Source organism: Athene noctua, chromosome 2 (assembly GCF_965140245.1).
Source record: "Athene noctua chromosome 2, bAthNoc1.hap1.1, whole genome shotgun sequence".
Classification (NCBI taxonomy): domain Eukaryota; kingdom Metazoa; phylum Chordata; class Aves; order Strigiformes; family Strigidae; genus Athene; species Athene noctua.
Window position 1 is genome coordinate 136,442,364 of NC_134038.1, and position 17,458 is coordinate 136,459,821.

At 38.1% G+C, this 17,458-nt stretch overlaps 1 protein-coding gene across 18 annotated transcripts in view; it reads left to right on the forward strand.

Annotated features, from left to right (window-relative positions):
- HDAC9 (histone deacetylase 9) overlaps positions 1-17,458 on the forward strand; it is a 489,493-nt gene that overhangs the window by 252,715 nt on the left and 219,320 nt on the right. For 13 of the 18 annotated variants that reach the window (XR_012633220.1, XM_074900381.1, XM_074900380.1 and 10 more), the window contains 4 exons: positions 7,266-7,507; positions 8,433-8,583; positions 10,790-10,916; positions 12,860-12,981. Coding sequence is in view for 17 of the 18 variants with exons in the window: in XM_074900381.1 (XP_074756482.1) it covers positions 7,266-7,507; positions 8,433-8,583; positions 10,790-10,916; positions 12,860-12,981 (642 nt within the window). In the remaining variant the exon portion in view is untranslated. The remainder of the gene's footprint in view (positions 1-7,265; positions 7,508-8,432; positions 8,584-10,789; positions 10,917-12,859; positions 12,982-17,458) is intronic. The other 5 variants (XM_074900374.1, XM_074900377.1, XM_074900375.1 and 2 more) reach the window with 3 other exon arrangements.

A 17,458-nucleotide genomic window follows, 5' to 3' on the forward strand; every position in this document is an offset into this window, starting at 1 on the left:
ATACGTTATCATTATTTAATACTATCACCAGTATGCCATAGACTTTTGAACTGAGAAGAAAGTTACGTAGAAATTCTACATCTTTGACTATACATGCATTTATCTTTGTCCTGTTTTTATCTTCCCTGCAGCAGTAATATCTAGAATTTAGGATATTTAGATTCCTGATATCCAAAGGACATTTTCTAGAATGTGAAAATATGCCTGTGTGCTGAGGAGTTAGAGAACATGTATGTAAGAGTTCTCCTAGCTGAAATATAAATAAAGTAACTCAGAAACCCAAATATAGCTCAGCTTGGATTTCTTGACAACAGATCATCCAGGTTTGAGTTTAGAAGCATTTCACATTCTGATGTGATTTACTGGGCGCATTTGCCTTTATTCCTGTGACAAAAGTGGTTGGCCTGATACTTGCATGAACTCTGGGAGGCTCATATGTGGGACTTTTGCACATGTATTCAGTAGAGAAGAAACAGTGAACACAGTAACATTTAAGAACTTCTTTGCTATAACAAATTAGATGGCATTTATGTTTGTGTTTGTTATGACTGTCTCAAAAGCCTATTTACAGAGAAGGAATCTGATTTTAGAAATCAATATAATAAAGCCTTTGATTTTTTACAAAAGCCAGCTAGCTGTAACTTCAGTGTTGGTATTTCAAGGCCTCTCACTGATATTTTAGAAGTTTGTGGTTGTTTCAGCTTCCTATCCAGGCCCTGGGGAAATAAGAGAATGGTAAATCAAAGCCCAGATCGCTGTTTGCATTTATTTTACTTCTCATTATGACATGTATGCAAACACTTAAAAGAAATAGGGAAAAGGTATAATCATGATAAGATCCCTTTTATAGAACAAAGGGGAATACATTTCTGGTGTAATTTATTACACTTCTCGTTAATACTATAAACTCAATTGAGTGCCTCATCAGGTTTGACAGTTCACTTATATTTCTAATTCGATGATAGTACTGTTTAAAATAATTACTGACTCTTGGAGGATAATCCCAGAAAGTAACTAGAAAGTATTTTTTATGATCTGAAATGTGTCTTAATTTCTTGTGCTTTTCCTTTCCAAGCAAGGAGGTTTTAAAAGTACAAATTGCAGTCAAGTACTTAACTGCCATAAAAAGTCATCGTGTTGCCTTTGAAAAAAATCTTTGCTGTCTTCTTTCTGCTTTCCTGCTTGTGACCACAAAAATCGAGAATATAATTGAGGATATATAATTAATAAAAAATATTTAATAACATTCAGTGAAATCTAAGTGATGCTTTCTTCAGCTTGGATGCATCCTTTAGCATAATTGTGAGAGTGGAGAAAAAGTTCTGCTGATTTTAAAGACTGGAAAAAAGTTTTGCCAGTGTCATCATAAATCTGGGTGCTTTTGTCCCCGTATTAAAATGAGGTGCTCTCAAGGCTGTCTTCTTTCACCCCTCTACTCATGAGAGAGATTCTACCATCAAGCTTCTCAGGTGACATAAAGAAGCTTTGCCTATATTGAAGTTAACGGAGGAATGACAGATTATGCCAGCTGAGAATTGAGGTACAAGATTTTAGCCACCAGAGCTGGGATGATAAAAACATCCCATGGGAGATAACTTAACCTTTCACAGCTCATTGATCATCCGACTTGTACTTCTGATGTCACCAGCTGAATTTTAAAATTTCATCTTCTTACTCCTGCAGTCTGCTGCGCAGGTCTTGAGTGTCACAGCTTCCCCCAGAAAGCCGCGAGCCACCTCTCTTCTGGGGAACAGGCCTCAGATTAGGACAATTTTCTGCAAATTTGAACACTGAACAATTGCCTTAGTAGTTTTCATGCCAGACTCTGCCTTCTTTAGTCATGGCTATTCAAAACCACGTTGCTCGCCTAATTTCACAGCATCCTCACAATAAACACATTACTCCCCTGTTAGCTCTTGCTTCCCACTGTGGCCTCTACTGCCACCTTATCAGTGTGCCAGGGCTGCTCTTGGATTACAAAGTGAGCAGTGCTCCTGTAATGCTGATTCTCAGCACAGAAAACTAAGGAATTTTAACTCCTTTTCCTGTGCTACATCTCTGGTCAGCTGCTCATGCCTGGCCAGTCATTTTCTGCTCAATCTCCTGCCAGTTACTTTCTGTCTCACCTGCCTGCCAAAGTTTCCCTCCTACCCGCTGTTCCTTATTCCTGCAACTTTCAGCTTCCTGTGATATTTCTTTTCTTCAGTCTTTTCAAAGACTTTTTCAGTCTATGTTCAAAGACACTGCCATGGCTTTTCAGGTGCTGGTGCTTTTCAAGTCCTGAATAAGATGGCACATAAATCTGGAGAATTCTAGGTTTAAACTGGAGAGTAAATGCAAAGTATTATCTTTATTGGGGTGGGGGATATCCTCCACTCTTTCCACCATTTAGAGCTCTTTTTTGTAAATTCTGTCTGCTCTGACTACGTCATGTCTGACTGATGGCTAATCCTGCAAAAAGGAAGGTTTTTCACTTTATTTGAATAAAGAGGACAAATGGAGGGAGTTTCTTTTACACTGCAATGTGCAAAACTGTTCTGGTTAGTTTTCATTTTATGAAAAGCATATCAAAACTATGAAAAGTACTGGAGAAATTAATAATAACTTATGTGGGCTCTGTTTTGTAAGGCAGAGTCCAAAAGAGTACCACTAGTATAAATGGCTCTCCCATTCTCTCTTAGTAATACTTCACTGAGTTGATGTCTGGGGCGAGGTGTGACCATTTCTTGGCAGAATGATTCTTCTAGATTTTACTTGTTTTGGTGTATCTTCAGGAGTACGCTTTTATTGCCTAATACTGAAATTGCTAGTTGGAGGAGCTTGTCATCTGTCTCTTGTCACACGTAATTTTAATTTAGCATTCCAGCTTTTGTAGTCCTGCTCGCTCACTTCATAAACCTTAACTGCTCCTCCAGTAAAAGGCTGCCTTGGATGATCAAGGCAGGAGAAAGAGCCTCATCAGCTTCATGCCCTATTCTCTCCAGCCCTCCGTCCTGGCCCAGCCCAACAGCACAACTGAGAAATTCCTTTGGAAAAGGGTTAGCTTGAATCCCTGCAGTCCCAGCAAATTCACATGGTTTCTCTAATGTAAGAACGTACATAAATGTACTAGATGAGATGTTCTTGTAACCGAGTCTACTTAGAGTTGTTATTCATTGCACCTCAAATAAAGAATAGCAACTGTTCAGCTGATGGCATCATACCTTGTTTAAGTTCCTGTTCTTAAAGCTGACTTAAATGTCTGCCAAGAAAGGTAACTGCCAACACAAAAAGAAGATTGTCTCTCTTGGGAGATGATGGTAAGAAAGCGCGATGGTTTATTTTCTGATATTTTCCTTTATCACTTGTGATTCGGAAGATTTGTGTATTCTAATACACCAGGAATTGAAACTAGTCACAAGAAACAAAGCTTGAAATGTCTTAGTGAAAGACTTAGAGTTTTTCAGTGATTCCCATTTTAAGGAATGGTTTAAAAAAGCAAAGCCTCAGGGTTAAAACAAACTCTTTTACTTCTTTTTACATACGCTTCAAACATCTGAATCTACTCAACAAGCATGCTGTTTTGCAAGTTTCTTATTTTCTTTCCACAGAATGTCAAAAACACTGCGGGAAGTGCCATGTATGCAATATAATTGATATGGATGCTCTTCTGAAATTATTTTTGTTGTTATGTTTCAAGATAAAGGCAATCATGTATTTATAGGAAAAATAAATACATATGCCTTTTGCAGTGTGTTGTAGCTGAAAATTAAATATTTTTCCACTCAAATTTTGGCATATTTCCTGGAATCACCGAGCTTTCAGTAACATTTCTAGTTAATATTCTGCAGCCTACTGTTGTATTCACCACAGCTGACATGAGCTCAGAGAGTTTGTCTTTATTTAACCTTAGAGAGGAATCCCAGGCGTGCTCTGTAGTCGGCAAAGTTGTTGGGAAGGATCTGCTCCAGACCACAGTGGAGAGAGTGTGGGCAGGGTCCTGCTCTGAATCATGCCTGCCACAACATTGCTTCGTTGGTGATACTGGAAATCCTGCAAAACAAGTCTCCCAAAAAGTGAAGTTGCCCTTTGTCAAGCTCTGATTAATACTTTCTTTCATTAGCCATCCTTTTCCTTCTTTGGTTTATATCTTGATGAATCTTCTTGTTAAAGCCCTGCTTCTTGTGATGTTTGGAAGTTGGGGGCACTGATTAGGACATTCCTTTTCTACGTATATTCTTGTGTAGAGGGGGTGGAAAAACATGAAAAGCCCCAGTGAGAATAAACATCCTGTATCACCTTTGCTCTTTTGAGACTTAAAATTGTGCTGGGATGGCAGGGGGGAAGATGCTTCAGCTGAAAGTCAGAGCTTTTAAAGACACTGATTCTGATTCTCTGCTCCATTACACATTTTTCACACTGATGTAGCTGCACAGGGCTGCTTTGTCTCTTTCTTGTCAGCTGGTAATAAGTCAGGAGAATGTAAATGGCCTGTGGCATTAGGACCGCCTAACAGACATCAGTTTGATTGGTGATTTTGTAGTCACTTGTTTAGAATAATTTTGTTGATGTGGTTGACTATTACCCAGCTAACTATTAGTAACTATTATAACTAATATTATTATTATTATAGATATTATAACTATATATAACTATTAGTAACTATATAGTAACTATATGGTTATCTATTAGTTTTAAGACAGTTATTAGCCCCAAAAGAGTAACTATTTGCTATGTCAGCAGTTATTAGTAGTATTGGAAGTAACCCTAGTGTTAGCAATACTTATGCCAGGATATAAATACTTGTCCTTTTCTGTCAGTAAACACTGACATTTAAATGACATGAAAGATTCTGTATTGATTTCTATGGATTTAATTCTCTAGAACTACCTTGATGTTTATTTTCCCCCACGTTAAGGGATGAGTTAAAGTTATACTTGGTGAAGTAGATATTCCAGCACTAGACATTATTTGAGTGTGTGAAAATTATTGAAAATGTGTATTTTACCAAACTGAGCCTGATTTCAGTTGTACATTTTACTAATACTGGAAGGAAATTTCCATTGTTAGAAAGATCTGGAGGTCTCCCCTCATGAGAAGTGCTCTGAAAATGAAGAAGTGGGGTGCTTGTCAGAGATAGGAAGCATAGTCAGCCTGAATCACCATGCGAACCTGTAGGGGTTGATTTGTAGCCAGTATCTGCAAAATAAACTGCAGGGTTCAGTTTGCAAACACTATTGTGAACCAAACCCTGCGGGGCTCAGTTTGCAAACACTATTGCGAACCAGAGCCTGCAGGGTTTGCCGAGCTCCGGTTACTATTATTGCTCCTAGTAAGGCTTATTATCCTGTCACAGAAGATGTAAGAAAATCCATCTCTTCACTTTAAACATGATAAGCCTTTGTCACCTACAATGCAATTAATGTTAAAAATAGAAGAGCGCTGATGATAAGATTGTGACTTGCAGGCAATGAGCCATTGTCCAAGTACTGGAGACTTCTCTGGAGGGCCAGTCAGCCTATATGGTTTGCTGTCAGTTTGCTGATTGCCATTTCTCTCTGAGTTTGATGAAATATTCATGGTTTTGCTCTGCTCTCCGCAAGCACTATTGATTTCTTGTATAAACGTGGCTATATTTAGTCTAGACAAATGGAATGTGGATTGCTGCTGAATAAATGGGATGAAAGGCTGGAGGTTTGCCTGTCCATTTCTCTTGGTCTGTGGCAATTATTTATAATCAAGAGTAGTTTTTGTAAGTTAAAGGTGATTTTTTATAATTTAGTGATTAGTCCCAGAACAAAAGTAAGCACTTAGACACAATCATTCTGTTGGGACAGTGGGTTAAGAAGGCAAATTATTCTCTCAGGTTTACAATCAGATACTAGGATTTAAAGAAAAGGAAAAGGCCTGGAAAATTGTATGTTTCCAGAATTTTGAGAAGACTATGATCAATAGAAGAGGTTTGGTGCTACATCTCTTCTTTTTATAAAACTTTTTACTAATAGATTTGATCATATAGTTAGAATTCATTATTTCCATTTGCTGCAGTTTCAACTTTTGCTGCTTCAGTTTTACTGCTCCTGCTTGCTTCAACATTTCTGTTTCATTCTGCTTCTTCAGAAACATTGTTTCATTCATTTTCTCCTTGAAAACAAATACAGCCGTAGCAGAGCAAAAGGAGAAAATACACTTAAAATCTTGTTCCCTAGTCACTTCCGACAGCGTGTTTGTTTTCAGTTAATAATCTTATTTTCCAGTGAAGGTAGTAGAGCAGTAGGAACCGGAGTGAATGTGTTTGTGTTCCACTGCCCTCTCGTGGATGGAATCAGAACTGCTGAGCTTTAGCAGAAAGCTTCAGCTGCTATTTATTTTCTTCTTGTAGAAACGTTACTTGCTAGTTTTTTGTTCTTTTGAAACAGATAAAGGTACACTCTGTCTCTTCACTTAATGTGAAAATCTGAGCTTTACCTGTATTGTAGTGGAAATCATCAAATCTCTCTCTTCTGCTGCTTTTTGGTCCCTTCAATTTAAATAAGGAGATAGAAAACCACAGGATTCTTCATTAAGTACTTTAATGCTGGATTAACAATATATATCATTGCTGCCACAAATTGGAATAATGCAAGATGTCTGAATTTTCTTTCATGGCATATATAGTGTATTATGTCTAATCCACTCCAAGCATGGTGGTCACTTTTCAGAAAAACTGTATTAAAAAGTCTTGGTTTGTGTGTCAAATTATTTTCCTATAATTTTGTATTTTTGTTATTCCTATGTGTTTTCCAGGTATATTTACATGCAGTAGCTATGTAGCATCAGGTAGCTGTTCATGTGTAACACCATCCTCAGAAAATCTACGTGCTAGCTTTGGAAAATCTCTTGCAATGCAGTGAGAACTGGCCGGCCTTCTTTTTACACTGAAGAAGTGCCCTGAATGTTTATTGTGAAGCATTAGTAGAGTCCCAGAGATTCTTCCTAAATATTGCTCCATTAGGCTATGATGGGGTTTTAGGAGTGGGTTGCTTGTTAGTCTGTTTAGCAGAATATTAATCTCAGAGTTTTTCTGCAGAGAATGGAAAGTGATAAAAAAATTTATGAAATCTCCAGTTATAAGTAGGAATGTCTGAAGTTTGCATACTGCGTGGATTACACGAGTGTTTTGTTAGATCTGTACATCGAAGAAGTCTCTGAGTGAAACTGGTCTTTTCCCCAGTAGGAATGATCTGTATTCTTCTTCTGCAGTTATATTTAATATATATATACGTTTTGTTGTTTTCTTCCCACAGTGGATGTAAAGTCAGAGGTTCCCGTGGGATTAGAGCCTATCTCACCATTAGACTTGCGAACTGATCTCAGGATGATGGTTCCCATGGTGGACCCAATTATGCGTGAAAAGCAACTACAGCAGGAACTACTTCTGATCCAGCAGCAGCAGCAAATTCAGAAACAACTGCTGATTGCAGAGTTTCAGAAGCAGCATGAAAACCTGACCCGCCAGCATCAGGCCCAGCTCCAGGAGCACATAAAGGTAGCAACATTTTTCATTTATCCCTCACTTTATCTGCAAACTGAATATGCTTAGGCAAACATGAAAAGGAAACATGCCTGAAAGGTTTGCTGTGACTGAGAGATGGTGTTTGAGTGCTTATTTCTCTGTATTTGTGTGATAAAAGCCTTTTCAAGCAAAACTGCTAGCACCTACCAGTGGCTTGCTCAGTACTATGAGACAGTACTATGAGAATCATCAAGCTCACGAAGCCACCACATCCACAGAAAATCAAACTACCTATTTTACAAAGCTGGATTTTCAGCTAGACTTCAATATGGCTGTCTTTTCTGTATGTGCAGTTTTGAGTATCTTAGAAGACTGCTTTTGTGGGCTACTGTTTGATGCCTGCAAACCAAGCTGATAGGCAAGTGCATAATATTTGCATTTGTAAAATGGAGGCAGGCCCTGAAAGTGTTATGTTCATCCTTCTCTGAGCTGCCTTATGTAATGTAAAAAGAAAATTATTTAGGGGATTACGTGCACTATGAAAGGATTGTTATAATGGATTTTGACCAGGAATTCATGATCTTTTTATTTTTCCTTCTGATCTACTTGCTATTATGCTTCTGTGCTAAGCATCTGCTTGATGGAGCTGACAAATACAGCGGACCACAGCAGCCAGAGTTGGGTGGTGCACTGGCAAAGAACCCTGTGCACTTTCCAGCCATTTTTGAAGTGAAACCAGAGCAGCAGGCTGCTACCTGACATTAGAGTTCATTTTAGTGACAGCCAGTAATGCACTATCCAGCTTAAAAGACTGGGGAAAGTTGGTTAAGAGGTGAAAAGAAGTGTAAGCACAAAAGAAAGCACTGATACTCAGTTATTCAAGGGGGTTGTTTTAGCCGAGACTGACCTAGAAAACAGTGCAAACTGCACTTTCTCATGTCTTTTTGTTCTGTGCAAGTTACAACAGGAACTCCTAGCCATTAAACAACAGCAAGAACTCATTGAAAAAGAGCAGAAACTGGAGCAGCAGAGACAAGAGCAGGAACTGGAGAGGCATCGCAGGGAACAACAGCTTCCTCCCCTCCGAGGCAAAGAAAGAGGCCGAGAAAGTAAGAGTCAATGTACCATGAATCCTAATAAGAAATTAATCTATTCCCTTTTGCCCTCTCCCAGCCGAAATAGACAATGAACAGGAACCTGAAGCAAGGCTATTACTGTGTGAAATATGCAACTAGAGAAGTCAAGGATGTGCTTGCAGAAAGGCAGGACCACCTGCTGCACCCACAGAAACACATTGCTGGTTTGTGTGCAGACTTGGAGGACTGTAGAAAAGCACATTTTGACAGACCTGTGTACATGCCTCTTAAGAATCTTACTCTTTTTATAAAAAGGGAGGGAATTTGAAAGTCTAAACCTTCACTCGAGAGCTTCTTTCTGAAGAGGTTAGTTGCCAATACAGCAAGCACTACAAAACAGCAAAAAGTCAACTTGCTGATTAACTAGTTTGATCACTGTTTCAAGATTGAAAATATAACAACATATTTAAGAATATCTTGCCTGAGACTTCTGTATATTTTTGCTAGTACTTTTTCAAACTGTCTTTTGTTTGTTCTTGATACCATTTCATGAGGCCCAACCAAGAGTTATTTCGAGCTCGTACATAGCTCTAAGGCTAATGACAGATACAAAGGTTACTGTTGGAATTTAGTGCTCACTAGAGGGAGACAGATACAAATAATTCTCTTCAGTGAGGTCAGTTTAAAAATCAGGTTGTAGAAGTACATTGTGAAGGTATTCAAAATGCAGCTGCCATGAGTAGTTGCCCTGTTGAATGAGCACAAGAATTAACTGACAAAGACTGAAGCAGAAAAGACCTGTACATTATGCTCATGGGGATCATATGCTCCTGCCTTTTTTCTTGGTGGAAAAATTTATCAGTTAAACAGTTGTAGGTGTACCGTATTGTAGACTTTAGAAGTCAAGGCATCCATGGTGCTTCTGGTACCTTGAATGATGAATCCATGAAATCATCACCAGCCGATTGACCCAGCAGAGAGAGTGTGGCAGAAGCCACAGAAACAAAAGGTTCCTATAAGTGGTATGAAAAATCAGTTTCCATGTAAACAATTGGGCTCTATTAGTAATCCCACCAAAGGAAGAGCAGCCATGTGAACTCAGTGGTTCCCTTCTCAGTTTGGTTTGCTGCATGGCTGTTCAGTATGTAGCAGCCAGCCAAGTAGCACTTGTGACCCCTCTGGGCCTGGCCCCAGCATTTGCTGGTGATGATCTACTTGATGAGTAGAGGAAAGAAGGAAGGTGTGGGGAGGGGAACTAGGGTCTGAAGCTGAGGAATAGTAGAGGTATTTTATGGGAACTGGGTCATAGGGGGACGTGCTCACCAGCTGGCTGTACCATGTCAGGCTTGGGTAACCAAATACTTATGAGTATTAGTATGCCTTAGTGCTGCTACTTTAAAGGAAATGGCTTTTCTTCCCTTTTTTATCACTGTTTATCAAAACCTGAAAGAAGATTTTCTTTTCTTTCTTTCTTTTTTTTTTTTTTTTTTTTGAATGAAGAGTATTACAGCTGTGAGTAAAAAAGCATGTCCCATGGTGGAAGTAGGAATTGGCAGTTTAACCTGACACTGACATGCTTACTTATGGTACTCTATTGAGCTAGCCACCAACAGAGGTCAAAACACACTGTGTCTTCCTGGCATTTTGGTCTTTCTATCTGTTTTGTATTGTAAGAATAATCAACTATGACTCATATTTCAGGCTGTGTTCCATCTTCCAGACATCACAGGTATAGGCTGTTAAGAGGCTTGAATAAAAAGGCTCACTGCTGGCTCTTTCTGCTGCATTCTACTCTTAACCAAGACAGTGTTCAGAGAGCAGTTTTGCTGTGCTATTACTATTACTTTACTGAAGGAAAAAAACATTCTTTACTGCAAACTCAAAGTGACCTTTTATCACTATCTTTTTAGTTCTATCCTTGGTTTTATATTTGGGAATTATTAGGAAATAATTTAAATTCTTTAGATACATCTGGCCATGGATAAATGGCCTCATCTGCTGTTAAAGTATTCCTTATGACTTCACTGGATTTCTGGGTTATGGCCAACTTCAGTCTTCTACAGACAAACATTTAATCTGAATGTTATCTCATTTTGACTGATTTCCACCAATATTTTTTATAGTTTGCAACACTTCCAGCAGCAAGACACAGGGTCTTTTTTGTATTTCAGCTTTCATTTACTTTTAAAATATAATTTTTTAAGTAAAGATAAGATACGTTTAATTCTGTGTGTTTTAGGGGCAGTGGCCAGTACAGAAGTGAAGCAGAAACTTCAAGAGTTCCTGTTGAGTAAATCAGCAACAAAAGACTCCCCAGCGAACGGGAAGAATCATTCCATGAGCCGCCACCCCAAGCTCTGGTACACGTATGTTCAATAATAAGCTGTTTCCTTGCCTCATCAAGGTATCTGCTAAAACTTGCCAGAATGCTTCTCCAGCAGGGATATTGGGAGTCTACCTCCAGAATAAGATAGAAGTTTAACCAAAAAGTTAGCAAAAAGCCAGAAGTGTAGTATTTCTGATTGAATTGAAGAGTACTTGGTGGTTGATGATAACGTGCGAGCTGTACAGAACAAGATGGTGTCAAGATTTGCATAAACCCTTGATTTCAACTGCTTCATCTCTTGATACTGTCACAAATTTTTCAACTTCATCTGTCATATTTCCAGCTCTCCAATTTTTGCACTTAGAACAGCTTTGTGTTTGTTTTACTTGGTTTTTGAATCAATCATAAAATTTGTTTCTTTTTGAAGAGATGCTGTTTTTCAGCAAGTTTGGATGGTGTAAGTAATTCTGAAGGATTTGGGGAAGGATAGTGGTTGTTTAACTTTTTTTACCCTCCTGGATTTTGGTATCCTAAACTGCATGTTCTGATGATCCCCTGTCCCTGATGAGAATCTGCTTAGACCATTGAATCAAGTGATTTTGTTGAGTCCTGTACTGAGCATATTAACATTTTAAGAGTTTACACTTTTTCCCCTCTTTTTTTTTTTTTTTTTTAATAATTAATTCCTTTTTCACTTTCTTATTAAAACACACATGTAAGTCAATTCAACAAAATGAACACTGGATGCATTTCTGAAAGATTTCAATGTTATCTGCAAATTGAGCTTCAATAGGACAAACAGAAATGCATGTGGTACACTAAATTTTCATGTAGTTCTTGTTCTTTATAAAAAGACTCACTGAAGGCCTTCTTTGGATTTTCCATTCTGAGCTAATGAGAGCATTGTAGTAATGTGATTTAATATATAGTTACATTGTTTCTGGTGGAGATTTTTTTTTCCAAATAATGTGTAAAATTCTCTTGAGTATGTAAGATTTCTGGACTAATAATCCAAGCTTAGTTCTGTCTTCAGACAAGTGGGAATGAGGAGCTCTTCAGAGGGATGTCTTCTACACTAGGGAAAGTAGTACTTCCTCTTATGGTAGTGCCCCTTTTGACGGAGACATATTATTGATTACCCACCCTACATTGGAAAGATAGGCAGAGACTCTGTAAAAGGCCAAGTAAAATTATGTTTAGATAAACACAACATTGGAAAGCTTCCCTCTGTCCCACTCTAAATAGAAAAGTCAACCAAACAAAAAAACCCTTGTCTCTGGGCCAAATGATGCAATTTCTTTACAATTTGCAGTTTCCGTGTTCAGAAAGAGCTGCCCACACTAATTCTTTCATCCAGCAGTTGTCAGAAAGCACTCTTCAGCTCAGGGCTTCTCTGCTGACATGAATGCGATGTGCTGCAGAGTGGTGTACTCACAAAACTTACAAACTGAACTTAAATGCAAGGTTTTATCTACTTTGTTCACTAAATAACTAAACAGTTTGCTTTTTTTTTTTTTTTTTGGACAGATAATAGTAACTCAATATTTTTTGTTAGTTTTATACAAGCCCCCCTGCCCTGAAAATCCCCCACATTTTGATAGAAGAGTCTGGATCAATGTACATCTATTTGTACATAATAAACAAGACTTAAATGGCTTTTGCTGTGCCTCAGCTGGTTCATATTAAAATGCAGCAATCTAAAATGGTCAATCCCCCAAACTGGTGACAGATCCTGTCTGTAGGTCAACATGACTCTTATCCTATGAGACTTTTATAATGAGTGCAAAAAGCGCGTTCTTGGGAATCCCGAGGAGTTCCATAACTTACTGTAAAAGTGAAAATGGTTACATGAGCCTGTGGTTTGTGCACACTTAGAGGAACAAGAACATAAACACAGCTGAGACATGTGTACAACATGTGTAGATAGTTACTGCTGGTCACCTCAGTGACTGCTAATTTGTGACCTCTCTGTGTCTGCTGCAGGGCTGCCCACCATACCTCACTGGATCAAAGCTCTCCACCCCTGAGCGGGGCCTCGCCACCGTACAAGTACACTTTACCAGGAGCACAGGATGCCAAGGATGATTTTCCACTTCGTAAAACGGGTGAGTTAGCATAGTTTATTCGAGCCCCTTACCCAGCAATTCTCCCACCCTTTATTTTAAGCAGGCTGTCCATCAGCAAGGCATATATCATAACCCACAAAGCCTGTTCAGGATGATACTGTGGGTAAGTTCAAAGATCCTGACTGCATCTTTACCAGGTCACATGGTACCAAAAGTCAGTGTTTCCCAATGCTAACAGCTAGCGCAAGCTTCAGTTTTGATAAATCTAGTTTCTAAACAGAGCATCATTTCACAGATCTTTTATGGCATTATTTTCTTTGTCTCTATTACTTCTGGGTTTAATAGCTCTCTTTTGCATGGTAGATACAGTATCTATCTTTAAATGGTATGCTGCCTTTAGACAATGTTTTTCAGGACATTTTGAGGGAAATTCATGGAAAGAGGAGGAATTGGATTAATATTGCATTCTGTGTCATTGGTTGTCAAAGTTTGTATTTGTGTGTGCTTGTTACATATAGGAATGTGTAATATTGTACAAGAAAATGTTCATTTGAGAGTTTCAGAATGTTTCAGAGGATTTAGCAACTGAACCTTTTGTCTTGACAGCAGGTGAACTGTAGACTTGACTTTTTCTGCACCATAAAGAAGGGTAGAAGGATGGTGGTAGAGTCCATGTAACTGTTGCCTCAGGTCCTTGGTGCAGTGACCGGTATCCAGGAATGCAGGGAGACACTAAGAGAAGGGGGAAAAAAAAGAAAAGAAAACATTAGATCGCTTATTGCATGAGTCTGCTGTTGAGTGATATAGTTACATTCAGAGAGAAAGTCTGACCCCCTACTGTGCTAACAGCCTTTGAATGTGATTTAGCCACTGAGAGATTGAAAACTAACTGCAAAACTGGTACTGACTTGAAAAGATGTGGCATTTGGAACCAGGATACATTCAGAAAGAAAATCCAGTCTGTATCTAATACTTTAGGGCAGACTCTCTGAGCTCATATTATATCCCCAAATATTTTCAAAGGAATGAAAGCATGAAAAGCAAAATGCTAATTTATTCTAGCTGAATTACTCTTTGTACAATATGGTGGCAATATAACAAGGTCCTATAAAATCTTGCTCAGGCTATTCAGTCACAATAAGCCCTTATGTGGTTCTCTGCTTCATACCAACACATATTTTCTGTGCCAATAGAATATACATTTTCGTTTTTTAAACAAAAGGATACACTCTACATCTTCTAAATGCTGTGAATTTTGAAATGCAAGTTTTTCAAATTCAAGTTTTAATTTTTCTTCTGTGTTTATATATCTTAAATGTTATGATTGATATTTATGATGTGTCAGACTGTTGATCTGTAAAACAAAACATTTTCAAACATTGTAACAGTAAAGTTCTCGTGCAGCTGCTAATACTTTTATATCTCAGTGGGGGTTTCAAAATATTCCTTAATTCAATTCCCATTGTCTGCATAAGAGGACTATAATATAATTAAATCCAGATGTTTTCTATATGTTATTCCAAATATTTGGGCATGCAATGCATCAGTTCCAAAATTGAACAAAGGACATGATGACTCTCTGAAAAAATATCCACAGAATAAATAGACAAATACTAATATAATCATTAGCATAACTGTTTCTATGACATTTACATAGTGATTCCGATAAGCAAATATAAATGAAGTGTACAGCATGTTGTATGTTAGCAAGGGAGTATATTTGATAGCTTTCCACATCCGTGAAAATAGCAACTGTTAAATATCCTGTGTACACATCCAATCTCTCTGTGTACTAGAGTTGTTTAATTCCAGCCTTCAGCAACATCCTCACAAAGTTTGTAGTGATTGTTCATCAGGTTGAGAGTAAAAGCAACAGGAACTAGATCGACACAAGTCAAATGACCCTAAACTGATCTGGGTGGTTATAGGGCCATCCTCCAGGCAGAGGGGACATTGTGGAGCCTGTGTCATCCTCATGGGACCTTACTAGACAAAGATGTCCCACGAACAGTCATGTATATGAACAGGCTATAAGCCTGCAGAAATATGACCTTTGCCATGAGGGGTGAACCTCTTTTCCTTTCCTTTAGGCTATGAACACTTATTGCCACTGGCTCCTGGTAAACCCTCTGTGGTGCTGAACCTGCATGAAGTCAGCAATTCATATGAAAGCAGACCTCACATTCCTTTCAGCTTTAAGAAAGGAATACCTGTTGTGGGTTTTAATCACAGCTTTGTTTTGCTTCCCAATTTTATTTTCCATATTCATAGCATGAAATACAGAGGTATCTTTTTCTTCTCCAACTTTAATATAATGCTCTTGGAAGATAATGCTGATTGAAGATCAGATTTAATGGGCAGCAAAGCTGAATGATTCTCTCCTGACATCCTAATGTGTTTTTCAGTGCTAAGGAAAGACTGAGTGTCGCACAGGCATTGTAAATTATGAGTCTTCCTTGCTCACTTTCTTGTTCAGTAATCTATTTAACCTTTGCTTCATTAGTCCTGAAGTGTCATCTTCTTTTTAATCTTTTTAAAATTAATTCAGAGAGTCTGTGGTAAAGAGGAAAATATCCTGTGCAGCTTTTACTCCTCTAGCATCTAAAACGATGGGATGCATAGATAACTAGGGTAAGACTTAAGAGTCTTGCTGTTTATATGTTCACGGTTAGGTACCAGAGCTAACATCCTAGTGCAGTGACTATGGTTACTCAATAACTCTCTTAACCACATGGATTATTCCTTTCTGTACAAGATGCAGCAGAACTTGTCAGCAGTGGGCTTCCCACAGCTTAGCTGCATGGAGGATTGGGACTGTCCTAGGGGCTAGAGGCCAGGATATGCAGCTCTTTGCACAGCTGTATTCAGATGCTCTGTGTTGACAGACTTTCTAAAGAGCAGAGCAAGGGGAGCTATTGCTTCACTGGACAGATAAATGTACCATAAGGAGAAGCTACACATCTGTAGCTAAGAGCAGAATTTAGCCTAAACAGTATAAGATCAAATTTTTAAAATGCCCATGACTTTCACCATGGATACCAGTTGTAATGTGTGTTTTCTGCAAAGCACCCAAAAGCCTGAGCAGCACATGGCTCATTAACTTTCAATGAGACTAATGCATCTAAATTACCCAGAGAGGTTTGAAAATTCCTCCCTATTACTGAACAATTTTGAAATTCGTACTGACTGTTGTAAGAGCTCTGACGGGAGCTATACACTTTTGAAGACCTGATCATTTAATATGGGGAACTTTTGATTGTTGATCTCCATAATTCTATGTCTATCTATCCGGGAAAATATCTGCTTGATGAGTTTACCATAAAACTAAGAAAATGTAGTAAACAACATGGGTTTGATGGGGTAGAAGTTCTTTTCACATGAAGTTTTTGGGTTTTATTTTTTACCTTCTTGAACTAAATGCAGAAATTCTGGCAAATGGCCATAACATTTGCATGTTCTTCAATCTGTAACATTTCATTTTCTGTGTGCAACTGTTGATGCAAACCAGCAAAAGCCAGTAAATTCCAATAAAGGTTAGCTTTCTAACCAATGCTTCATGCTTTTTAAAAATATTGCTATAGATGGAATTTCTGCATTTTGCCTCATGTTTTGGCTTTTGTTGGAAGAAATTCCTGGGGACATCATCACATCAAGTATAAACTTTTTTCTTTCCTGAGTTTAGCACAATCATGACAGAATGGGAATGTCAATCAATACTTTCATTTGTTTTGGTTTTACACCAGTTGAATCTCTTCTCACTGATGGATTTGTAAGCTTACAACTTACATTTTGCTTAGGGATCTGAAGATCCCTCACAATGGTACTATTTGAGAAGATGTTTGTAGCTCGCTTTCCAAAAATTGGAAGTGTGATCAATGGAAATACAGCATGGTTTTTTTTAAATAGCAAATAATACAAGGTTCTTGCTTGGAGCAGGGAATTATGTAATTTCATAGAGGAAAAAAGAGGACATGAAGGATTGTTTAATATTGTGATGAAAGAGAGGAAGAAGGCTGTGCTGCACAGTCATGAAGATCACTTTGTAAAAAACATATTAAGTTAACCTGATTAGGCAGTAGACTCTCGTGTAATGAGAGTGAAAGATTCCTGAATGAGAAGTCAGCAGATGTAATCTTTTTTAAAAAGAAATTAATTAGAATATTTCCTTAACATTATTCTTTCTGCATTTAGTGACTCAGTAATTTACTGGAGCAGTTGAAACTGAGAAGAAAAACATTTCGTGTGTGAAAGTTTTTTTTCCCTTTCATGCCACCAAATTCCATTTCTGTTTGCATTTTCTAGGAAAACACTCTCCTGTGAAGTAACAGTATATGAAAAAGCTGGATTTCTTTTGGCCTTTGGTAAAAAAAAAAAAAAAAAAAAAAAGGCTTAGAGGATCACAAACCCTCAATTACCATGTCTGCCAAAAGGAAGACGTCAAGCTCAGTAGTGAGAAGCATTATTTTTCTCTGAGTTTATGAGTGAGCAATAAATGGGAGAGGCACTTTGTTTATTG